Here is a 25,233-nt window from a genome sequence, read left to right on the forward strand (position 1 = left end):
CAGAAGTAATCTTGTACAGTCTAAACACAGCTGGCATCAGGTTTTCTCAAATTCTTCTACTGATTTTCTTCACCCAAAGGAATCAGGATGCTGCCAGGAAGGCAAAGGCACAAAGAACTGTTGTTTGGAGCTGGAGTCTAACCGAAATCAGGAGGACAATGATGCAAGTCAGACTTTGGTTACCATTGGGGGATGTGAAGTCATAAGTTTCCTCTGAATAGGCTAAAGTGGAGGATCCTTGGATCATATTGTCATACATCTCATGTAAAATAGCATCGCACTTTCTGTGATCTTACAAACGATAGTTTGGAAGACATTCTTTCTGTATGATGTTGGTGTGTACTGTGGTGACTTCAGTGTCTTTCACTTTGCACAAACATTGTCTTGGCAGGCTAATGACAGCCTGAGCTTATGAGACAGTAATAAGCAATAAATAAATGCGAAGATGCCCTTCTCCTGCTCGAATCACTACACTGCCAAGAAAGCTTAACCCAAATTGAAACGTCACCAAGCCCACTGCAGTAGTTATAATGGAGGTCTTTCAAGTGCAAAATCTGATTTTCACTTGAGTGAGTGAGCAAATCGCTTCAGCATTGGTCGTGGTTCTGTTGTGTTATTGGGGATAGTACTGCTGCTACTGCTAGAATAAAGACTAAGGATGGCCACGCCCACTTCTTCTATTACTTGTGATAATTATAACTGTAGTGCAAAGAAAAATTATTCTACTACAGGTAGCTGTATCATCATGTTATATCAATCACTGTTTTTGCAGTTGCAGACAATTATGAGGGTCATAAATCATTTAAATTGCAAAGGTAGCTTTCCTGTGTTTGGTTCTGACCTGTTGCTAGCTGTGCTTTTACAAGGTTTCTGACATGGTATCTCAGAACTAAAGGAGACAACTGGAACAGACATCAACTGGAACAGCCAGAATCAAATACAGTTCTGTCCCCCCACCCTCAGCACATGAAGACAAACCGTACAGTGTGTAGTAACATATTAACATGCTATAATCACTGTGTTTAGATAAAGATATTTGCATACCCCATTGTCTGCAACTGGCAAGCCAATATTTGTACTGTAGGTTTACTGTAGGTTGTATTTCATTCCAAACAATGCGCACATTGTTGCTGATGTTCACATTTGCTACAATCTGCCTCACTAGACTACCCTAAACTGTTTTTAAATGCTTGATGTATTTCTGTTTATGTAAGTCAGTCATACATCTGATTATGTTTAATTGAAGTCTAGGGTAGAATTAAATATAAAAAAAGAATTTCCAATCCTGTTAATTCTACTAAAAGGCATCCCTAACACCTCTAGTATGATGGTTTCTTGCTCTCCTAGCACAAATGAGTTGATGTGACCCTAAAGCTTGAGTCAAGAACCATGTTTATTTTGTGTCTTGTACAATGGTGAAGACAAACTGTGCTCTTTTGTCCCTTTGTGGAAATAATAATACTTTGCACTGTGTTATTTCAATTGATAAAATAAATGGGTTAACATGTACATGTAGTACCATCGATTTTAAATGGTAATTTAAAAAGTATTTATAAGCCCAATATGATCCTTGAAAACAAGCCGCAAGGAGACCTAATTTGAGCCACATGATACCAGTAACTTCTTTAGCCTTTCATCCTTCATGACAATTTGAAAGGTCAGTTACCGAATAAGATCGATTTAATTTCCTCAGCCTTGTGATCTCGAAATATCTTCATGAAGGGGGTGGGGTATTCTTTACAGATCTCCGGTGAGTTGTTCAAGATGGATGGAGTCTTACCCCTGGACCCCACTCAGGAACTCATATTCCCCCCAGAGCTGATGGTAAATGAGGAGCACCTGTATATTTACTGCTTATTCATTTTTATTATTTAGTTGCAAACAACTAAATTGCAGTGTAGGAGCATTTAAATAAACATGAGTAAAAGTGTAGTGCTGAAGCCCTAGTGATTAAGTAAGAGACTGTAGTATAAATTCAGATTAGATAAATGCAGTTATATATATATATATATATATATATATATATATATATACACTCACCTAAAGGATTATTAGGAACACCATACTAATACTGTGTTTGACCCCCTTTCGCCTTCAGAACTGCCTTAATTCTACGTGGCATTGATTCAACAAGGTGCTGAAAGCATTCTTTAGAAATGTTGGCCCATATTGATAGGATAGCATCCTGCAGTTGATGGAGATTTGTGGGATGCACATCCAGGGCACGAAGCTCCCGTTCCACCACATCCCAAAGATGCTCTATTGGGTTGAGATCTGGTGACTGTGGGGGCCAGTTGAGTACAGTGAACTCATTGTCATGTTCAAGAAACCAATTTGAAATGATTGGACCTTTGTGACATGGTGCATTATCCTGCTGGAAGTAGCCATCAGAGGATGGGTACATGGTGGTCATAAAGGGATGGACATGGTCAGAAACAATGCTCAGGTAGGCCGTGGCATTTAAACAATGCCCAATTGGCACTAAGGGGCCTAAAGTGTGCCAAGAAAACATCCCCCACACCATTACACCACCACCACCAGCCTGCACAGTGGTAACAAGGCATGATGGATCCATGTTCTCATTCTGTTTATGCCAAATTCTGACTCTACCATCTGAATGTCTCAACAGAAATCGAGACTCATCAGACCAGGCAACATTTTTCCAGTCTTCAACTGTCCAATTTTGGTGAGCTTGTGCAAATTGTAGCCTCTTTTTCCTATTTGTAGTGGAGATGAGTGGTACCCGGTGGGGTCTTCTGCTGTTGTAGCCCATCCGCCTCAAGGTTGTACGTGTTGTGGCTTCACAAATGCTTTGCTGCATACCTCGGTTGTAACGAGTGGTTATTTCAGTCAAAGTTGCTCTTCTATCTGCTTGAATCAGTCGACCCATTCTCCTCTGACCTCTAGCATCAACAAGGCATTTTCGCCCACAGGACTGCCGCATACTGGATGTTTTTCCCTTTTCACTCCATTCTTTGTAAACCCTAGAAATGGTTGTGTGTGAAAATCCCAGTAACTGAGCAGATTGTGAAATACTCAGACCATCCCGCCTGGCACCAACAACCATGCCACGCTCAAAATTGCTTAAATCACCTTTCTTTCCCATTCAGAGATTCAGTTTGGAGTTCAGGAGATTGTCTTGACCAGGACCACACCCCTAAATGCATTGAAGCAACTGCCATGTGATTGGTTGGTTAGATAATTGCATTAATGAGAAATTGAACAGGTGTTCCTAATAATCCTTTAGGTGAGTGTATATATATGTATAACACTTCATATATATGCAAGCACATCCCAGATGCCTTTGCCTCTTAGCCTTTCACAGTGATAGCTTACCAGTTAATCGGACAGGAACTGTCTTTACTACATCTCCAAGGATGTTGATAGAAGATACCACAGAGCTTTCTTTGGATAGCGCTTTATCCTGGGTTTGGGTTGTGAGTGCTGTAGTGATGGTAGGGATCCAACCCATGATTTATTCTTCCTATTCTCTCTTTGTAAGCGAGTTGCAGATCTTGTCAGTGTGAAAACAAGTGGATGGCTTTGAAAACATGCAGTGTGGAGAAAGAACACTTTGCCTCTTCCCTATGAGATGACTCATAGGAGATTCCAAATTCGTTATAAAAGGAGAATAATAACTGGAGATCCAATGAAGAAAATCACTTTGCTCTTCTTCAAACAGCTCCTGGCTCAGAAACAAGGTGCCCAGCAACTATGTTTCCAAAGTGACAGGATTCGGTGGATTTCCCCAGTGGATCTGTCTGACCTGCTAGAGCTCAGATCCACATATCCTGAAGCCCCCTTGCTGGTGGGAAACACAAATGTGGGTGCGTATACAGCTGCTATCCTCCTGTCGTCTCTGTATCTGTATCACAGGTCTTGAATAAAAGCACAGACATTTGAGCCGAGGCCTGTGAGTGAATATTGGATATTCAGATAATGTGAATGAGTTTCATTTTTGATGATCTCCAATGTCTCGTTTATTTTTCATAATATTTGAAGAGATTAAAAGCTGATGTTTGCTGAGAGCGCTTAGCTGCTTCTCATTAATTAAATGAGAAGCTTTGTGAGAGAAATAGGGAGAAACACAGAGGGGCAACCTCAGTGCATCTTCTTTCCATCAGGGCCAAATATGAAGCTGAAAGGGGCCATCTACCCCATGATAATTGCCCCCGGCAGGATTGCGGAGCTGAGCACAGTGAAAGAGGGAGAGGATGGTAAGTACATGGTAAGGGGAAACCGTGATGGAAACAGCAGATCTATATAGTCAAATGTGGAATAAAAATACATCTTCTTCTGCAAGTGCATCAGTCATTGTCTGTTGAATAGCTCCATCTGATCGTATCTGTAAACTGATTTATATTTTAATATTCTGTTATCCACGCCTGTCCCTGCCCAGTCCCTGAACACCTTCTGGCACCTTCCCAAGACACACCTATTTAGTACCTGTCAAACCTCAGCACCCCCCTTCTGGGAAAGTTGACACCCAATCTGTTATGCACTTCTTAAGTCACACTTCCTTGTTCCCCACCTTGACTCTCCCTGCTTTTCATATCTGTATTTATTCTTGCTCTCTAAATTACTTTAATGATAACCATCTCTGTACTATCTATAATTATTCCTGTTATGACCCTAGTGCACATAGCCCTGGTCTAACTACTGTCATATTCTCAGACAAGCTAAAGCCGGACTGATGCCCACTGCCTGAACTGCTGAAGTTTGTAGTGCTGGACTCATGCATTTGTATTTTATAAATCATTCAATATTCTGTCCCAGATTGAAGCAGGGTTGTAGGATATGTGAGTACACATTGAAACAGAGAGGTTAATAGTTTTGTACGTTTTTTTCATTGAGTGAGAGTGTACTTTACAGTTACTGAACATACAGACAGATATTGTTTTCAATGAGACAGATAAACAAAACCCCTGACAATTTCCCTGTTGTTGTGCTGACCTATAATAAAATGGAAATCCCTGAGTTGAATTAATACAGGAGCCTGCAGCTCAAAAATGGACCCAACTGCTATGCAAATCATCAGTGTTGTTTGTTTGCCTGCTGTGTCTTGTAATAAAAGCACAGAATATCCCCACCTTCCTCAAAAGGGAGGTCACCACTGTATCTTGTGTTACCTGTAGGAATCACATTTGGGGCAGCCTGCAGTCTGACTGCTGTGAAAGATGAGCTCAAGAGAGCAGTGTCTGAGCTGGCAGCAGAGAAGACAAAGATCTTCCAGGCTCTGCTACAGACACTCAGCTGTCTGGCTGCGAAACAGATACGCAATGTGGCCGTAAGTGTATCTGCAGATCCTGACTTCAACTATGTGAAAAGAAATGGCATTTTTGCAATACATGGTCTCAACAGCAAATTTATATGAATAAAAGTCCTTAGGTAAATTAAATCTCCTCTGACAAGTGTTTCCCTTTGCATTGCTCTTTTGCATTCACATTAAATCCTGTTCGGTCTTGCAGTACAGAGCCAGTCGGGTGGAAATCTTTCAGGTCGAGACATGGTGCTGAATTTGTTTCACAGTGTCCAAGTTGTTCTAGTGGAAATAAAAATAAAATAAAAAACAATTTTGTAGCTAGATGAATTTGGTAATGGGGAGCTACAAGATGTAACTAATACTGCAATTAGGAAGTGAAATGAATGTATGAGGTTGAATATTGGAGTAGAAAAGAGGGACTAGACCAATGGAATACACCATACATTCAGCCCGTGCCTCTTTGAAAAAGACCATTCACAATCCTCAGTCACTATCTTAGTTTGCTTGTGTACAGTGGTGACTTTCTTTTTTCCAAGAGGTAAAAACATCAAGTCAAGCACTGGGGAGGAAACATCTTAAAACTGTTGTGTTGCATGTTCTTAAATGAGGCCAAAACAAGTCAAAGGCCTAAGTTAACTCTATTAAAAAGGTGATACATTAAATCGAGTGGACGTTTCCCCCTTTCCGGTGATCATTTCTGCGTATTGCCATCTTGCAATGAAATATTCATCAGGGAAGATATTAGTGTCATAAGTTATTGATAGTTTGGCCTGCTCTTCTCATGCTGTGCACTTTCGTGATCAGACCCTAGGGGGAAACATTCTGAGCGCCAACCCAAAGTATGATCTGAACAGCATCATGGCTGCAGCAGGCTGCACCCTCACACTCGTGTCCAAAGGTAAACCAAGCCAATCGTCATGCATATTGATCTGAATTCAAAGTTCTGTATAGCGGGAAATGTTGATGGGGAATTTAATTTGGCTATATTGGTGGATTTGATTGAAACGCCAATGATACTTCTGCCAAACAAGTGATCCCACCTCTGAATACATTATGGAGAGAAAGAGGAAATGGTTAGTAGGATTCATTTGACCAGCAATTTCTAAATTGTCAATTTTAAAATACTTTGTTTAAGTACCCGATTCTGTCTCGGGGGTTTTGGAACAAGAAGTAAATTCTACAAACCAAAAAAACTGATTTTAACATTAAAACATGTTAGAATGTCTTTGAAATTAAACATATTATTGTGTTCAACTTATATCTATTTTTTAAATCGCTAATTCAAGAACTGTTCATAGCTCCCAGATGTAGCAGATCTGCCAAATGTAATACCAGCAAATATTTCCCGTTGTACGGTATTGCCCTTTTGTTCTTGTTATGATTTGGGTAACTACTTAAACAAAAACAACTACAGAAAATACTTCTTACAATTTGTGGCGGGGAAGCAAATTGTGTGACACAATATTCTGCAGCCCAATGGTGAGGCATAGCACAGTGACACCTCTATAGCAAACTCTACCCGCACTTTCAGCCAACTAGGATCATATTAGGATGTGTATTATGTGTATAGCCTGAATACTATGTGATAGAACACTTTAATCGCATAAAATGTCTGCTGATTATTGTGTATATTTCCTTAAAATACCTTTTTTTTTTGCCTTGTGACCAATATATTTGTTTTGCACGGGGCAATACATTTCACTTAGTTTTGTGAAACCCGGAGAAAACTGTGTATAATGAATAAAAGAGAGACAAATTCATGCAGAATTATAATTTGTGTGTGGGTTTCACAGATGCATAATGAGACGCAGCACCGTGCCTGATAGTTCTGAATGTGAAAAGTGAGGGATGTGTGGGTGTCAGTGTTAGTTACAATAGAAATATACCTGTCCCCCCCTTGGTATAATTTACCATTTTCATGAACTGATTAAGCTGTTCATCAGGTTTTGTTGATGTTTGTTGCCCAGGAATATAATCTTAGCTAAAGTTCCCAGATTCTAGTAATCAAGTGGCAGACTGAGTACATCATGTTCTGCTTCAAATAAATATTTGATAAAAAATTCAACAATGAAGGATAAGTGCTACAAAATCTGAAGTAGATGAAAGTTCTGGTGAAACGCCTTTGATGTGTTTTTGTTAATTTAATAATCTAAAAACCTAATATGATGCTTTCATTTCCAGCTTGAATTAAGACAGTGAACCTATAAGGACAATATGGGAATGATGCTTCAAGGGTTTTTTGTCTGCTGTAATAGGAGTGACCTACCTGGGCCATAGATGTTAATTTTGCCCACTGGAGCAGGTAGATTGTTTAAAAATCAGTTAGCCAATATAGACTAATTTTGGCAATCGAGGAACAAAATTGATTAATTGATGTATATTTGATATTAATCATCATAAATGAATGACCTTTGACCTATCACAGTTAACCTAACGAACATACTGCACAGGTTTAGCTGGGGCTGACACAACAGGAACAATTTTGACTCTTTTCTTTCTGTTTTTGCTCTTCTTAAAGTATCACTTTTTTGTTTTATGACAGGGGGGTCCCGAGAAATCCAGCTAAATGAGGAGTTTTTCACAGGATTTGGGAAAACTGTCCTCAGGCCAGATGAAATCCTACTTTCTGTCCACATTTTTTACTCCAGACAGGTCTGATAGATCTTTTTGATCGAATTGCTATCAAAGGCTTTCTCTGATAATTTAATAGAGTAATAATAATTTAAGACTTTTGGGGCATAGAAGGGCATTATAATATTATTGCAATTATGCATTAACATTTTAAGATTAATGGAAATTCTATAATTTAAAACTTTTTTTGTTGTTTTTTTTTTTTTCCCCAAAGTGCACACTGCAGTATCAAACATGTTGCTTAAAAGCCACAAGATGTTTTTGGTTGTGTTTTTGTTTGCAGTGGGAGTTTGTGTCAGCCTTCCGTCAGGCCCAGCGCCGGGAATTTGCCTTTTCCATCGTGAATGCGGGAATGAAGGTGGTTTTCAAAGAAGAGACGAACATTGTGGATTCTCTGAGCATCTTCTATGGGGGAGTGGGGCCCACTCTGGTCAGAGCCAGGCGCACGTGTCAGGAGCTCGTGGGAAGGTACCCATAAGCAGTTTAGTAACTAATGACCCTAGGTTGCAGTGCACAGAATCACCAGATTAATCTAGTGGTCAGCTCTGGAAGACCATAAAAAGCAATACAAGCAGGCATCTGTAACTCTAGAAGCATAGAAGAAAGAGCATAGCAACATGTGTATCTATAATGGTATTTGTTTAAAATGGTGCTGTCCCAGACCAAGGCTGCACACTAGGGTTAAAAACAATGAATTAGCACTAAAAAAAACACACACTTTTAAGCACTTCTGACAAAACATTATGTCACATGCAGTAAATGCTATTTGTGGTTTGAAAGTGGTAGCTTTGAGTGCAGGATTTTTGGAAGATGATTTTTTTTCATCTTTGCATCCACTGCATCTTTGTACTACTTATGAACATTTTTTTGTGTGTAGATGTCCAGTTGCTACTAGTTATTTAAATTATGTTTGAAGCTCAAAAGTATTTAAGCTGGAAACAAAGGTGGGTGGATGATAACAAAAAATATAGAGGTTAGTACAATACAACCAGTCTAGTGGGCAGAAATTCATTTATAGGTCACTGTGTTAAAACACGATATTGTCAAAGTATATTATACAATTTTTTTTATTAATTCCTACTCTTCCTTTAAATTGAATTGGTTAGATTCCAATTTTCTGTAATTGCTACTGATATACATTATGTATAATTAAGACAGAGGCTCGACACAATATCAAACCTTGTTACCCATTTTCTTAAATCTTCTTAATGTATGTTGAAAACACATACCGGAATAGTGTGGCCTTATGAGGACAGAATTAATTTGTCCATGGCGTCTCTGTCCTGCTCACGGGGCCCGTGTGTCCCCTGCACTCAGGCCCTGGGAAGAGGCGCTGCTGTGGGAGGCCTGTCGACTGGCTGGGGACGATGTCTGCCTCTCGCCCTCTGCCCCAGGGGGGAGGACAGAGTTCAAGAAGACGCTGACTCTCAGCTTCCTATTCAAGTTCTACATGCAGGTCCTGCTGAAGCTGAAGGAAATGGTATCCGTTCATTCACACTTGCAAAGGTTGCTATTCGGGAAATTAAATGAAGGGTGGCTTTAGTTTGCTAGTTTACAGTCCCGACATTCTCTCCTCTGAAGCAATACAAAGACTGAGTACCCAACACAGAGAGTGTAATATGCTTTGAGCTGTGATGGTGGAGGGGAAAGTCTTAAACACATTTCCCAGAAATAAGCAGATGACACAACTGTAGGGATGTTGGGTAGTCTATTCTAAACATCCCGCTTTATATAGACTGTGGCTATTTTTATGCCACCGAGGCATACGATCAGAACAAGCAAAATAACTTCACAGTCATCATTATCAAGCATGTGGGATCCCGAATGTGGGATCTAAAAGCAGTGAAAAATGTGTGTAACTATATTCAGACCTGGTAAGAGAACAAAGACATAAAAAGCACCTTGTTTTGTTGGTTCAGCACTCAGAATTCAACTTCTGAATTACGAAGAATCATGCAGAATAATCATGCGCTTTTCCTACATGAATTCCATTGGGGATTCTAGTGGGGTAATAGAACTCAATACTAGGTATCTAATGCTCTGTTTTGGTTCCAATCAGGATGTGTGTGTCACCGACTTGCCTCCTGAATATCTCAGTGCTCTGAAGGCCTTTGAAAATGAAATGCCACAAGGATATCACTCTTATCAGGTGTGTTTTCAGGGCAAAATCTGACACTTCTTTTTCATTTTCAGTTTTCTGTATTCAGGAATAGAAAAAAGTAATCAGAGTGCTTATCAGACTGTGACTGTAAAAAATAATAAGTAAATCTGACTATTGCTGTGCATTTGGAGCCTGTAGGTTTGCATGCTTGTCAGATCAGTCCGGTGATGGAAACAGTTGATTTTACTCACACTCTCCTAGGCAGTCTCATCTGCCCAGTCTTTAGAGGATCCCATTGGACGGCCCACTGTGCACCAATCAGCTTTCAAGCAAGCAACAGGGGAGGCAGTGTATTACGATGACATCCCCAGCATCGACGGGGAGCTCTTCCTGTTCTTGGTGACGAGCACCCGTCCTCACGCAAAGATAATGTGAGTGATGCAGCATGCCTTGTAGATAATTAGCATCTTTTCCTAAACAAGGTCTGTAGCCATTGACACAAATTCCCATGGTCAGCGCTTTCACTGACTTCGAGGCATCTCCAAGAAAGGGCCTTCGAATCCCAGGCAAGCAATTGCGTTTGGAAAATTGGACACTGCAGGTGTTTGCCCTGAGTTTAAAGGAATAATTTAATGGATGTATTTCAGTTATTGACTGCATATCTTACCATCTATGTTCTGTTCTCCATTTGTGTTTCTGATTGGAGAATTGCCAAGACTATTCAAGAGTAGTTGAGATGTGGAAATGACAAGAGGAAGCAGGCCAGTGTCCCACCCTGATGCTTTACCAAAGAGAAAAAAAGGATGAAGGCAGTGACGTCTATTTGTTTCCCTTGCATTCTATTGTCCAGGAGTCTGTGACCTACCTTTCAGACCTTGTGCTGTGCTACAAGAGCATAAAGATCACCATAGTTACAGAGAAGACACCACCCAAATACAGTTATCCATAGAGAGAACACTACAGATCATACAACAGCCCTGAAATTAAAAACAGCAATCCCAGAACTCCCCCCAAATGACTCACATTTATCATTCGGGAAATTCTGAATGCCATATTAATCATTAAAAATGTTATTTTTAAAAACAAAAAAACATGTTGGTCACACAACAGACACACATTAACATCAAGGGTAAGAGAGCGAAAAGAGCAGGCTTCCATTTACAACACTAAGCAGGAGTATTTTTGGTCTGACAACCACTGTCTTTCTAAACTATTTCCCTCTTTACGTCATTCATGTGTGTCTGGGGCCATGATTCAGGTCCATTGACGCCTCAGAAGCAGTCTCCATGCCCGGAGTGGTCACCTTCCTGTCAACCAAGGATGTCCCAGGAAACAACAGGAGGCAGTGGTTAACTGAGGTGGAGGAACTCTTTGCTGAGGAGAAGGTACTTCCTGTTCCCAGAACATGACATACAGTGTAAAGCAGTGAATATTAACCTAGTGTCTCTCCATGGGTAAAGGACTGGAAACAGTTAAATAGATAATTAACAAACCAACTGTTAGGCCAGAGTTGGCAGTCATCTGTATCCCCCCTCAGTGAATGGTTGGTGTCTTCTATCAGCAGCTGGGCCAAACTAGCAATCCAAGTAAAGTGAAGGTTGTGTGTCTGCTTCAGCTGTTTAGTAATAACGGTTACAGTTAGAAAATGTTACACAGTCAAACAGTTGGCGGTGTGTGGGCAGTCCTCACCGACCCTGGACAGATTACCTGGCGAAAACTGAAGAGCTTTGTGACAGCATTGCATTCAGTTAAATGGTTTACATTTTACCACCAACTAGAACAATACCCAGACTGAAGGCCGGACAATGCATGGGCTGTTTAAAAAAAATGAAATCTTAGGCCGAGAACAAAACTGACCAGGAATCAGTTGGCGGCTTACATTGCTTACCAACACAACAAGGCTTTTCATTGCTTTTATACAATATCTATTTGTATTAATCGGCTTTCCGTATAGGTGACTTGCGTTGGGCAGATCATTGGTGGCTTTGTGGCAAACACAAGGGAGGAGGCCAAGAGAGCAGCAGAGAGAGTGAAGATCAAGTATGAGGACCTGAGTCCAGTCTTCTTCACGATTGAGGTTCGCAGCTTACATTGCTACAGTGTTCAAAGCGTTTTGCTCCAGTTTGATGGTGCAGAATTAGGCCGAAACATCAATAAATCAAAATGTAATAATTACAGATAAATAAAGCCCGACAGACTTTCCTTTGGTGAATGTTCAAGCCATCCTTTTGAGCTTAATTGGTTCCAACGGGTGCTCACATAAACTGGAATATTGAATAATTCACTCAATCACCTCCTCGCTATTTCTTAATAAAGCAGGCTTCTCGTTTAATTTGAAAATGGGATGCCCACTGGTTCAGGTGGAAATAGCTGCTAAATAAATCTCTACCATCCTCAAAACCTCCCTTGTCTGTTCAGAGGCCGAGTCTACCATCTGGATGGTGTCTCCTCCTTTTTTCACAACCCTTTCCCTCATGACTGTGTTTGTGTTCCTGTGTGTTTAGGAGGCGATCCAGCACCAGTCCTTCTTTAAGCCGGAGAGGAAACTGGAGAGAGGCAATGTGGAAGAAGCCTTTGAAAAAGTGGATTGTATTCTTGAGGGTAAAGAACTGTAAAACAAGGGGGGTCATGAATTTTAACAAGATGAATGCACAATACATACAGTGAGGGAAAAAAGTATTTGATCCCCTGCTGATTTTGTACGTTTGCCCACTGACAAAAAATGATCAGTGTATAATTTTAATGGTAGGTGTATTTTAACAGTGAGAGACAGAATAACATAAAAAAAAATCCAGAAAAACGCATTTCACAAAAGTTATAAATTGATTTGCATGTTAATGAGGGAAATAAGTATTTGATCCCCTATCAATCAGCAAGATTTCTGGCTCCCAGGTGTCTTTTATACAGGTAACGAGCTGAGAGTGAGAGTGCTCCTAATCTCAGCTCGTTACCTGTATAAAAGACACCTGGGAGCCAGAAGCAATCAATCAATCAGATTTCAAACTCTCCACCATGGCCAAGACCAAAGAGCTGGCCAAGGATGTCAGGGACAAGATTGTAGACCTACACAAGGCTGGAATGGGCTACAAGGCCATCGCCAAGCAGCTTGGTGAGAAGGTGACAACAGTTGGTGCGATTATTCGCAAATGGAAGAAACACAAAATAACTGTCAGTCTCCCTCGGTCTGGGGCTCCATGCAAGATCTCAGCTCGTGGAGTTTCAATGATCATGAGAACGGTGAGTAATCAGCCCAGAACTACACGGGAGGATCTTGTTAATGATCTCAAGGCAGCTGGGACCATAGTCACCAAGAAAACAATTGGTAACACACTACGCCGTGAAGGACTGAAATCCTGCAGGGCCCGCAAGGTCCCCCTGCTCAAGAAAGCACATGTACAGGCCCGTCTGAAGTTTGCCAATGAACATCTGAATGATTCAGAGGAGAACTGGGTGAAAGTGTTGTGGTCAGATGAGACCAAAATCGAGCTCTTTGTCATCAACTCAACTCTCCGTGTTTGGAGGAGGAGGAATGACCCCAAGAACACCATCCCCATCGTCCAACATGGAGGTGGAAACATTATGCTTTGGGGGTGTTTTTCTGCTAAGGGGACAGGACAACTGCACCGCATCAAAGGGACGATGGATGGGGCCATGTACCGCCAAATCTTGGGTGAGAACCTCCTTCCCTCAGCCAGGGCATTGAAAATGGGTCGTGGATGGGTATTCCAGCATGACATTGACCCAAAACACACAGCCAAGGCAACAAGGAGTGGCTCAAGAAGAAGCACATTAAGGTCCTGGAGTGGCCTAGCCAGTCTCCAGACCTTAATCCCATAGAAAATCTGTGGAGGGAGCTGAAGGTTCGAGCTGCCAAACGTCAGCCTCGCAACCTTAATGACTTGGAGAGGATCTGCAAAGACGAGTGGGACAAAATCCCTCCTGAGATGTGTGCAAAACTGGTGGACAACTACAAGAAACATCTGACCTCTGTGATTGCCAACAAGGGTTTTGCCACCAAGTACTAAGTCGAAGGGGTCAAATACTTATTTCCCTCATTAACATGCAAATCAATTTATCACTTTTTTTTAAATGTGTTTTTCTGGATTTTTTTGTTGTTATTCTGTCTCTCACTGTTAAAATACACCTACCATTAAAATTATAGACTGATCATTTCTTTGTCAGTGGGCAAACGTACAAAATCAGCAGGGGATCAAATACTTTTTTCCCTCACTGTAGCCAACTGTTAGCCCATATAATCCCTGTGTTTTAATTCCTCAGTTTGTTTCTTTATAGGCAAACAATAGATGTCCCCAGTTTATCAGCACCTCCACAGTCCACCATTGTAGTGAGATCTTTGCAGTGCATTGATGGTGTTCTGGGTGGTTTTGTGTCTGTCTGTCAACAGGAGAGATTTACATGGGGGGCCAGGAGCATTTTTATATGGAGACACAGGGCGTTATTGCTGTTCCAAAAGGAGAAGATGGCGAGATGCATTTGTTTGTGGGAACCCAGCATGCTGCCTACACTCAAGTAAGACATGAAAGATTTAAAACACTGTCTGTACAGATTTGCATAGACAAGACAACTGAGACAAGTTGAGTGACATCACAATACTGAACAGCAGCTTCTACGGAACACTCACCTTCTCAAAAAATTATCAAATAGGCAGAGACAACGTTCTTTGCAATGCTCGTCTCTCCTCCCTCATGTGTAATCTCTGCCAAAAATGTCTGAACTGTCTTCTTACGCGATTGCTCTGTTGGATAGGTGTGTTCAGAAAATTAGACATCACTTGTGTCACTATAGCAGGTAACAGTGCAAGAATCACAGCAGATTATCAATAAGGAGGCGCTCAAATGTGAAATATTTCAATTCAGTTCAGTTCAGGAGTGTCTGGTTGTTGGAATATCTTTCCCTTTACGTACAATTTATTCATACACCTCTGTACCTGGTGACCGGCAATAAAATAAGCCCTATTTATATTCATAGATGTAGGCAGCAGAAAGTCACAGCTCTAATGCTGCCTTAACCTCATGTTGACTAGGAAGTGGTGGCCGCCACCTTGGGGGTTGATGCCAATAAGGTTACCTGCCATGTGAAACGTCTGGGCGGTGGCTTCGGTGGGAAAGTCATGAAGATTGCAGTGATCGCCTCGGCCGCAGCCACAGCGGCGCACAAGTAAGTGTCTATTCCTGGCCAGCTGGAGGGTTTTCAAGGCTGCATAAATATACAATAAATGCGAACACAGCTGTGCTACGACATTAACAGTTTTTGTATTTCATTATTTTCTGATTATACCTTTACTTCATGTTTTTACAGGTGTTTATAAACCAACAGATTTTTATACTAACAGGGAATCTTGCATTATGATAGACAATCTGACACACGGTGACTACGATTTCATAACTAACATGCCACTGTAGATCTCAAAGGAGAATAAAATATATGAAGTACTGTAACCCTCTGAAGCCAATGTGATTTATAAAAGTATGAGATTGTGGTCACAGATTTTTTATTATATTTTTTTAATACATAAATATGAAGCATTTCAGCCTGTTGATGGAAACACCACCTCACTCTTTGGTTTCTATGACAACACTATTATCAAAAAGAGATGTTCCAGTCAGGCCACATTGCTTCTTAAAGCAGCAGATCCGTTTACACAGGAGGCTATGCCATTAACTGGGACAGACTGCCCTCTACTGGACACACTGACACCTGCTCTGACAGCCACACAGCCACTCAGTAAAGCTACGATCCTCATCCCTGGCTCTGGTGTGTCAGAGCGCTGACGGCTTCAGACTGAATATAAAATCTGCAGGAGCTGTTTTAAATAATTGCAATTGATTTCAGTAATTGGTTCAGTTACATTATTCAGAGCTCAGATTAAGTGAAACAGCTCTTTAGGTATGTCCCAATGTGGTGTTCATTCTGGAGCTAAGGTGCCTGTGCTTCCCTGGCAGGACGGGGCGCTCGGTGCGCTGTGTGCTAGACCGGGGGGACGACATGCTGATCACGGGCGGCCGACACCCCTTCCTGGGGAAATACAAGGTCAGGGGTGACCGAGCCTCTTGGTTGTTAAGGTTTGATTCCTGGCAGCCATTTGTTTTCCATTTACGATCTTGTTTCGCACCTAGGTGGGCTTCTCGAAGGATGGCACTATACTTGCTGCAGACATTACCTACTACAGCAATGGAGGGAGTACTCTGGATGAGTCTTCCTTCGTAAGTTCACATGAAGAGTGACTGATAGAACACTACACAGGCTTCTTGCGGCGATCAACATGTAAGAATCACGCCATTTTGATAGGAAGGAATGTTATCCACTCTTCTGTTTCCTCTGCACAGATAATGGAGAAGGCTCTGCTACACATGGATAATTGTTACAAAATCCCCAATCTGAGAGGACGGGGCCTGGTCTGTAAAACCTACTTGCCATCCAACACTGCTTTCAGGGGCTTTGGCGGGCCCCAGGGCATGATGGTCATTGAGAGTGTATTGCATGAAGTTGCGGCTAAGTGCAGCCTGCCAGCTGAGAAGGTAAGGGAGGAATAGCTTCCAGGGATAACAGGAATCTATATACAATAATATCACTCAAGTGTTGGAAAGACAGTGGAAGGACCCTAAGAGGAGACTTTTTTTTTAACCACTAGTTTAAAGGGTCTTGTTCAAAAAGTGCTGAACAATAGGGAGAAGAGTTACACACAAAATAGTAAAGTGCAGAAACAGCAGGGTCAAAACTTCGATCTTCGAAAACTGAATCGATGACCTTTGACTTTTGAGGTCACATTAGCGTTACAATGAATTCTCTTTTGTCAACGCTTCAAGTAATTCATCAAGTTTATACCCAGTTTATTTATCTGTTAATGAAAAGCTGTAAGGTGCCACACGTTTTTTGCAAGATGGTTCATTTAAGAGTGGCAGCAGTCTGACGTAATGTACCTGTTTGTGACATTTGTACAAAAATATACCAAACTGTTTACAAATATCTGTGCTGTAGGTGAGGGACATTAACATGTACAAGGAGGAGGCTTACACCCACCACAGACAGCTGTTCGAGCCCCGCGACATGGTGCGTTGCTGGGAGGAGTGTCTTAAGAAGTCAGCTTACCACAATAGGAGGTTGGGCATTGAGGAGTTCAACGCCCACAACCGCTGGAAGAAGAGGGGCATCTCGGCTGTGCCACTGAAATTTGGCATCGGCTTTTCCAAAGGCTTCTTCAACCAGGTGCAGTGAAAGTTGCTCCTGTGCTCTTCACAAGTCACGATGAGTTCTGCTTCATTGGATTCTGTAATGTAGGGACTGGTTTTCATTTCGCAAATACTTTCAGTTTTCATGTTTTTTTCCAGTTTTATGAAGCTTCCACCTACAGTTAATGTTTTGTATTCCACTTCACAGCTTTTTTTCCCAGATTTAAATTAACTTCCCTTTGTGCATTAAAGCTTTTATTTCCCAGGAAAGTGATTTCCAATACTCGACAGCTGTTACTACTCCTCATCTGTGCAGCAGTCATGCATTGGTGTTCCATTTGGAAATTGTGCAAGAGCCAAATATTCTTTAAGGCACTATAGCTTAGACTAGTGCACCCTTGTTCCTGAGGCACCCACGTAGTACACATCCTCACTGTTATTCATTTAAACAATAATTGAATTGCGCAGTCGGTCTGATCCAAGGGATACGTTTCAATATGTAAGGATTTAATTCCTAAATTAAAAGTCTTTACCTTTGAAATCTTAACACACCTACCCCTAGTTTTGGTTTCACTTTGGGTTTCTTTCTTTCATCAGGGGGCAGCCCTTGTTCATATCTATAAGGACGGTTCTGTGTTGGTCATTCATGGTGGGACAGAGATGGGACAGGGCATCAACACCAAGATGATTCAGGTAGGAGCATTTCATCATGTATTCATTTACCTGCTAATAAGTATTTGTTTGATCACTAATAAGTAACCCAGAATAACTCACTTACTGTAGCTCTTCCTGCAAAGATGTGTGTTGTCAGGGCTGGGAAATCAAACTTGTGGGCTTCTCTCACTGCACTTGTGTGTCTGATGAATGTTGTTTGGTGTGTGTCTTTTCCAGGTGGCCAGCCGTGTCCTGCAGATCCCCATGTCCTCAATCCACATCAGTGAGAGCTGCACGGGCAGTGTGCCCAATGCTGCCCCTTCGGCCGCCTCCTTCGGCACTGACGCAGTTGGCATGGCTGTGAAGGTTTAACATTTAGAACTATATACCCCTCCACACACACACATTTATTTTTTTACCTGCTAACATAAATAAGAGGCAACATCATCTTGAAGTGTGCCAAGTACAAAATTAGATAAGACGGAAGAAAGGAAGGAAAGCCTTATCAGCATCAAAAAGCGGTCCTTCCACGTTACCTTATCGGCTACCTGATAAGGTACTTATCCTGAACACTTACCTTTGCACCTCACAAGTTTATTTATGATAAATAATTAAAAAAAACATCAATAACCAAGTGAAAAACAAACAGATAACTGAAACGGGCAGTACTTGAAAAACTGAATTACATATGTAAAAACAAATGGTATTAATTAGAAGCCATTTTCCTAGTTACATGGTCTATATAAATCTCTCTCTGTCTTTATATATTTATGCTATCTATATCTATCTATATACACACACATGATTATATATATATATATATATATATATATATATATATATATATATATACACACACAGTACTGTGCAAAAGTTTTAGGAAGGTGTGATAAATATAATCTATTAACATCTATTTTTAAAAGCATTCTTACTTTACAGCATTTTTTCAATTAACTAAATGCAAAGTGAGTGAACAGAAGAAAAATGTACATCAAATCAATATTTCAAACAGCATCAATTATTCTACACGGTACTGTGTGTATATATATATATTATTATTTTTATTTCTTGGCAGACGCCCTTATCCAGGGCGACTTACAACATAAGTGCAAAAATACAGAGAAGTACAAGGCATCAATCATTACAAATTCAACTTAGCTAAAACATAGCAATTCAAAATAATACATTTTACAAATTCCAATTACAATTTACACAACTACAGTTAGAGACTTCCTACATCCTGGACTGTGAAAGCTAAGTGCTGTCAAGATGTAGGGTTACAGACTAGGGCTATGGGAAATGGAGCAAGGAGGAAAACGATCAAGAACGCGAGGAGCATAATAAGCTGAAGTGCTATCTAGCAGGGATAGAGGACTAATATTACAAGTGCTGTCGGAAGAGATGCGTCTTGAGTAAGCGCCAGAATGAGGTCAAGGACTCATGACTTCGGTGGGCAGATAGTTCCACCACTTAGGGGCCAGGGATGAGAAGGAGCGGGCTCTGGAGGAAGGAGAGTGGAGAGGAGGCAGAGTTAGCCGTCTGGCACTGGAGGAGCGCAGTGGTCTGGAGGGGATGTATGGAGAGACGAGTGACTGAAGGTAGCTTGGTGCAGTGTGGTTGAGACAGCAGAAGGTGAGGGTCAAAGTCTTGAACTGAATGCATGCCGCTATCGGGAGCCAGTGGAGGGAGCAGAGCAGTGGAGTAGCGTGTGCGAATCGTGGCAGAGAGAATACCAGACGAGCCGCAGAGTTCTGGATGAGCTGGAGTGGGCAGGTAGTGGATGCAGGCAGACCGCCCAGGAGGGAGTTGCAGTAGTCCAGGCGGGAGAGGATGTGTATATATATATATATACACAATATACACAGTCAAAAGTTTCAGAACACCTCAATTTTAATGTCTCATTGTACTGCTATCCAATGAGTTTTGAGCAGATAATATAGCCCTAAACACTTCAGAATTCATCCTGCTGCTTTTGTCAGCAGTCACATCATCAATAAATACAAGGGACCCAGTTCCCTTGGCAGCCATATATGCCCATGCTATAACATGCTCCACAGATGAGGTGGTATGCTTCAGATCATGAGCAGTTCCTTCCCTTCTCCATACTCTTCTCTTCCCATCATTCTGGTATAAGTTGATCTTTGTCTCATCTGTCCATATGATGTTGTTCTAGAACTGTACAGGGTTCTTTAGATGTTTTGAGGCAAACTCTAATCTGGTCTTCCTGTTTCCTGTTTACATCTTGTGGTAAACCCTCTGTATTTACTCTGGTGAAGTCTTCTCTTGATTGTTGACTTTGACACAGATACTCTGGAGGAGATACCTCCTGGAGGGTGTTCTTTATCTGGCCAACTGTTGTGAAGGGGTTTTTCTTCACCAGGGATATAATTCTTCTGTCATCCACCACAGTTGTTTTCCGTGGTCTTCCGGGCCTTTTCGTGTTCCTGAGCTCACCACTGTGTTCTTTCTTTTTAAGAATGCACCAGATAGTTGATTTGGCCACACCAAATGTTTTTGCTCTCTCTCTGATTGGTTTGTTTTGATTTCTCAGGCTAATGATGGCTTGCTTCACTCGCAGTGGCAGCTAACTGTATATATCAATAGTTAATACTGACCTGCATGCATTTTCTGAAACAGATTAATTGTTATCTGAAAAAGCATGACTTGTTGTAGAAAGTTCTCTGTTAACCGCAAGTGTTGGAGCCTATGGATGCTGATTATGATTTGTGTGTCAGGACGCCTGTGAGAAACTGATGAAGCGTCTTGAGCCAATCATGCGTGAGAACCCCAAATACTCCTGGGCCGAGTGGGTAAGGATCCACACTGTCAACCTGCTACCATCGGCCTGATGTATGACTTGTTTACATGTGATCATAATATTAAAATAAAAAAGTATCCCCTCGTCCCATTGCTTCCTTCAAAGGCCCAACAGCCCTCTAGACAAGACTAGATTTTTGTTCTTCATTACAATTAATGTTGAATTGCTAAAGGGAGGAATTGGGAGAATACTCGATCACTCTTGTATCCCCAGTGGAAACCCACCATATAACATTACCTCAGTTGCAGTTTAGTATTATTCTTGGCCTAAAGGTAAAATTACATATATGTATTTTGTGTAGTAGCCATACATGCATTGATAGAAGTGTATAATTATGCTTGATCTGATTCTGATCATGTTGAATCAAATTCAAGTTGTTTACAGGGGGAGTATATTGAACAGATAGCATGAAGGCTTGGTCATTCTTGGCAGTCACTGCTGTTTGAATACCTACTCTACCTGATAAGTACTTCTTGACACCAATAAGTTGATTTTAAGGTACAAGCAACACAGGCCAGGAAAAGGTTACGCCTGTAATTTCAAATGTAAGCATTGGTCCTCCTTTTTAAATGCTTATTTGTTTTTTCACAGATAAAAAAGGCTTATTGTGAGAAAATTAGCTTATCAGCTACTGGTTTCTTCATGTAAGTTATCTTCATTTTGTATAATACTTGAGTGCAGCTCGCACGCACACCCACCCACGTTATAGCTGTAGTGTTGTACATAAGTGGGGAAATAACATACATAACTTTTTTGGGGGGGTTCATAACAGGGGGCCCCACACAAGTGTAGACTGGGAAAAAGGCGAGGGCCAGGCCTATTTCTACTTCACCTGTGGAGCCTGCTGTTCAGAAGTAGAGATTGACTGCCTGACTGGAGATCATAAGGTACCTCTCTTTGGAAAGGGTGGCCCCCTTTCACAGAAGGAAAAATCTTAATTCTAGCATTGGTAATATCTGTCATGCTCAGGCTGAAAATACTATTTTGTTTCTGAATTCCAGAATATAAGAACAGACATTGTGATGGACGTTGGTCACAGCATCAACCCAGCTCTTGACGTGGGCCAGGTATACATTTTCAGCATCTTCTCCATGTTAGATATAAACACTTGGGAAAATCGCCATTCAAAAGGGAATTGTTTTTAAGCAATTTTAAGCAATAGCTGAATAACAGCAAAGTGATTTCTCCATCAGGAAGGTATACAATTAGCTGCAACCTCTAACGGGTTAGTGGGCGCCATGCAGGGGAAGAATACAAAATAGGACACATAAATGGCATGGAATAGGGATTAAAAAAATCTGAGTTTTCAGTCTTTCATGCAACACCAACTCTTTTTAAAGCTTGTGAATGAGACTAAAAATGGTCAGACTGTGCCATCCACTGGTTATAAGGGGGTGAGGAGCCTTGCACTAAATCCCTGTTTGAGTTATGGCCATTTCTAGTCCTCCAGGGCTAGGTGTCTGCAGGTTTCATAGATATATTTTAATTAACCAATTAAGCCTTGTAATATGCCTTTGGATTCTAATAATGACTTCAATTAAGTAATTCAGACTTGAGCTGGTCTGAAAACTAGAAAGTCCTAGAGAGAATCAATCAATTTCAATAGACTGGCAGCATGTTAGTTACGATCATTTAAGCAAGTCCAAATAATTTAGATTTAGAACTCATGCTTAAATAAAAGTTAAAAGGTTTAAGTCAGTGTTTATAAACTGATTTACAGGTGATCTATAAAGTCTGGATTGGGGCTCTCCGGCACCAGAAATGTATACCCCTAAAATATAGCAAAGGCTCAGTAATGCTACAGAAAGATTTGCAGCCTGGGAGTTTGAATATCATTTAGACCTTACCCGAGCATAAACAATGCTTTTAAATCTGCAATAATGTGTCAATGATTTAACAACAGCCATTAATGACACTCCAAAATGGTTAGTGAAGTACCCTCCAGTGTCAGGAGAGGGAGCTTAGCCTAAAACCTGTACAATGGGTCCAGTCTAGTCACGGGAGTCTCCATAAACATCCATTTATAAAGATTAAAACACATTATGTACTCAGCAATTAAGGGAACTGTGATCCTTGAAGACTGATTAGTATTCTGGCATTGCAATTAATTTCCAGTATAATGTTTTTATGATGTATGTCTGCTTAATTGATCCGAGTTAGAATGCTTACAAATTGATCTGTAAAACCATGACCATAGCTGGCAATTCCTTGCCTATGCAACCCCCTGCATACCCAGATTCAAATTACATAACAGGCATTGTGAAGGCAAATCCATTTTATTTTCAAGTTATTTGAATGCGGACAGATAGACACTAGAATTACGATCACAGATTACCTTCTGGTAAAGAATCTCCAGTACAGGCAGAAATCTTCTGGGACTTAGGAAACTCTGGAGTAGGAAACAAAAACAAGAAACAAAACACAATTAGCTACAATCTAGAGACACTTTAGTTACATTGAACTTTGCCCACCCTTGATAGGTCTACACTGTGGCCCACTGGGTTTCAGCCCCCGGGTCCATGTTCATAACAAGCACAGTAAAGGATTCCCCCACCCTGTTCTTGTGTTTTTCAGATTGAAGGAGGCTTTGTTCAGGGACTGGGACTCTTCACCCTTGAGGAGCTGAAGTTCTCGCCAGAAGGAGTCCTGCTAACGAGAGGGCCATCACAGTACAAAATCCCGGCGCTCTGCGACATCCCGCCCCAGCTCAACACCCACCTGCTGGCAGACACAAGCAACCCGCACGCCATCTACTGCTCAAAGGCAAGGGCACTTTGCATTCTTCAATAGGAGTTTGTTTCCCCAACTTTCCCCAACTCCTGTTTCAGTTTTTCCCTGTCCAGCCATATGTCAGAGTTCCTTGGGAAAACACTTTTGCCTCGAAGATGGAATTTCTGCTGCTGTTTTGCAGGGAATCGGTGAGCCCACTGTTTTTTTCGGGTGCACCATCTTTTACGCCATCAAAGAGGCGATTGCCGCTGCCAGGAAGGACAGCGGACTGAGTGGCAACTTCCCCCTGAACTCCCCCGCCACCCCAGAGAAGATTCGTCTGGCCTGTGTCGATAGGTTCACGCAGATGGTATGTCATTCATTTTCAGTTAAACTGTTCCTACAGTGAAAAACTTCTGATGCTTTTTTTTGGCTTAGGTGGTGCTGCATCTTAGATAAAAATCAAAACAAGAATCAAAACAATCAAGCAAGCAGTGACCTTAATCGGGTCAGGGTGGGTAAATCAACATCAGTTGTTATTACAGCTACAATGGTGAACTCACGCAACTTCACATCAATTGCATCACTCTTAATTAATAGGCTCCTCTGGTAAAGAAAGGACCTTCACATATGTTAACTATGGAAGATTAAAGAATCCACTATTTCCCATAATTTACATTTGGCAGACGAACTCACAGGGTCATTTGGAAATCTGACTGATATTCTACCAAGGAAGGGAAATAAAACTGAAATCATGGCAAAATTGAATGCAGGACTGAAGAGCAGAGGGATACAGCTGTCTTTTTGATTGTGAAATACATTTTGCTTTATAATATAACACAACCTGTGGTAATATCACAGATGGGTGCCTAACTCCTGTTTTGCTCTTTTTTCAGGTACCTGCTGCTGAACCTGGTACCTTCACTCCATGGGCCGTGGATGTGTGAACCCAGGGGGTGGATAAGGACAGAGATGTGATAGTAGCTGCTTTACAGCTCTCTATTCATGTTCATCTATGTATCAGTATTGCTTTCCTTGTGAAAGTTGTGGTTTTGCATTTATGTTTTTAGTATTATGGAAGTAATGCAATATATTAAAATTCCATACTAATTTGCCATTGCTGCCCAGCACTCTTGTGTTGTATTCTCCCAGCCAAAAATAAACTCTTTCCTGATTTTTTTTAAGGCATGCATGTTAAAACTTTCATTTACATGTACTTACTAAAACAATAACAACAATAATAATAAAAGCAATACTACATAGTTTGTGCATTTGTAAGAATGTGTGCCATGCTGTACATATACAATGGTAATAGTGGAAAATGCATCAAATAGTTTCAGTGACAGGAACCAGTCGGTTTTCATCCCAGCATCTAAGTCTGCTCTTCAGTTTCTCACCGGCTTCAGCTGCATGAATACAATTTCAAACCCCACTGGAGAACAGCTTGTGTTTATAGGTAGTGTTATTACTAGCTGTCCAGAAAGATACCCCAGTTCTTCCACGGTCATAAGCATTTTGAAAGACACACCTTAATGTTATAATTAGAAACAAAGTTTAATCATGAGTATATTACAGTTTCACACAAACCAATTACACTTTATTATAAAGGTGAACATAATCACCGTTCCCGATTGAATGTGAGATACTGATTAAACTGGTAAAAACAGTATAGGGAAATGTTGTGCTATAGTAATAGTATAACGTATGAGTATAAATAATGGCATACTTTTAACTGTTGATTTTGAATTTCAAGAGGAAACGACGAGTTACCTGCAGTGATGGAGTTTACCGAAGTACATACAAACTGCAATGTTATAAATTACCTGTAGTTTTGAGTTTAGTACTGACTGAGCGACTCCTGTTTGTC

General features: G+C 41.0%; 1 protein-coding gene across 1 annotated transcript in view; it reads left to right on the top strand.

The window, feature by feature from the left end:
- Positions 1–24,550, top strand: part of aox5 (aldehyde oxidase 5) — a 33,565-nt gene extending 9,015 nt beyond the window's left edge. Inside the window, exons 6-33 of the mRNA XM_066688532.1 lie at positions 3,289–3,455; positions 3,683–3,827; positions 4,125–4,217; positions 5,136–5,287; positions 6,068–6,161; positions 7,806–7,915; positions 8,178–8,362; positions 9,212–9,374; positions 9,954–10,043; positions 10,257–10,426; positions 11,254–11,380; positions 11,950–12,072; positions 12,500–12,596; positions 14,401–14,525; positions 15,040–15,173; positions 15,959–16,046; positions 16,133–16,219; positions 16,343–16,534; positions 16,995–17,222; positions 17,783–17,878; positions 18,077–18,205; positions 20,575–20,649; positions 21,249–21,301; positions 21,430–21,544; positions 21,659–21,724; positions 23,232–23,420; positions 23,569–23,736; positions 24,263–24,550. Coding sequence (XP_066544629.1) covers positions 3,289–3,455; positions 3,683–3,827; positions 4,125–4,217; positions 5,136–5,287; positions 6,068–6,161; positions 7,806–7,915; positions 8,178–8,362; positions 9,212–9,374; positions 9,954–10,043; positions 10,257–10,426; positions 11,254–11,380; positions 11,950–12,072; positions 12,500–12,596; positions 14,401–14,525; positions 15,040–15,173; positions 15,959–16,046; positions 16,133–16,219; positions 16,343–16,534; positions 16,995–17,222; positions 17,783–17,878; positions 18,077–18,205; positions 20,575–20,649; positions 21,249–21,301; positions 21,430–21,544; positions 21,659–21,724; positions 23,232–23,420; positions 23,569–23,736; positions 24,263–24,313 — 3,512 coding nt within the window. The 3' untranslated portion in view covers positions 24,314–24,550. The remainder of the gene's footprint in view (positions 1–3,288; positions 3,456–3,682; positions 3,828–4,124; positions 4,218–5,135; positions 5,288–6,067; positions 6,162–7,805; positions 7,916–8,177; positions 8,363–9,211; positions 9,375–9,953; positions 10,044–10,256; positions 10,427–11,253; positions 11,381–11,949; positions 12,073–12,499; positions 12,597–14,400; positions 14,526–15,039; positions 15,174–15,958; positions 16,047–16,132; positions 16,220–16,342; positions 16,535–16,994; positions 17,223–17,782; positions 17,879–18,076; positions 18,206–20,574; positions 20,650–21,248; positions 21,302–21,429; positions 21,545–21,658; positions 21,725–23,231; positions 23,421–23,568; positions 23,737–24,262) is intronic.
- The last annotated feature ends 683 nt before the right edge of the window (positions 24,551–25,233 follow it).

This window comes from Amia ocellicauda, chromosome 16, assembly GCF_036373705.1.
Source record: "Amia ocellicauda isolate fAmiCal2 chromosome 16, fAmiCal2.hap1, whole genome shotgun sequence".
NCBI lineage: Eukaryota > Metazoa > Chordata > Actinopteri > Amiiformes > Amiidae > Amia > Amia ocellicauda.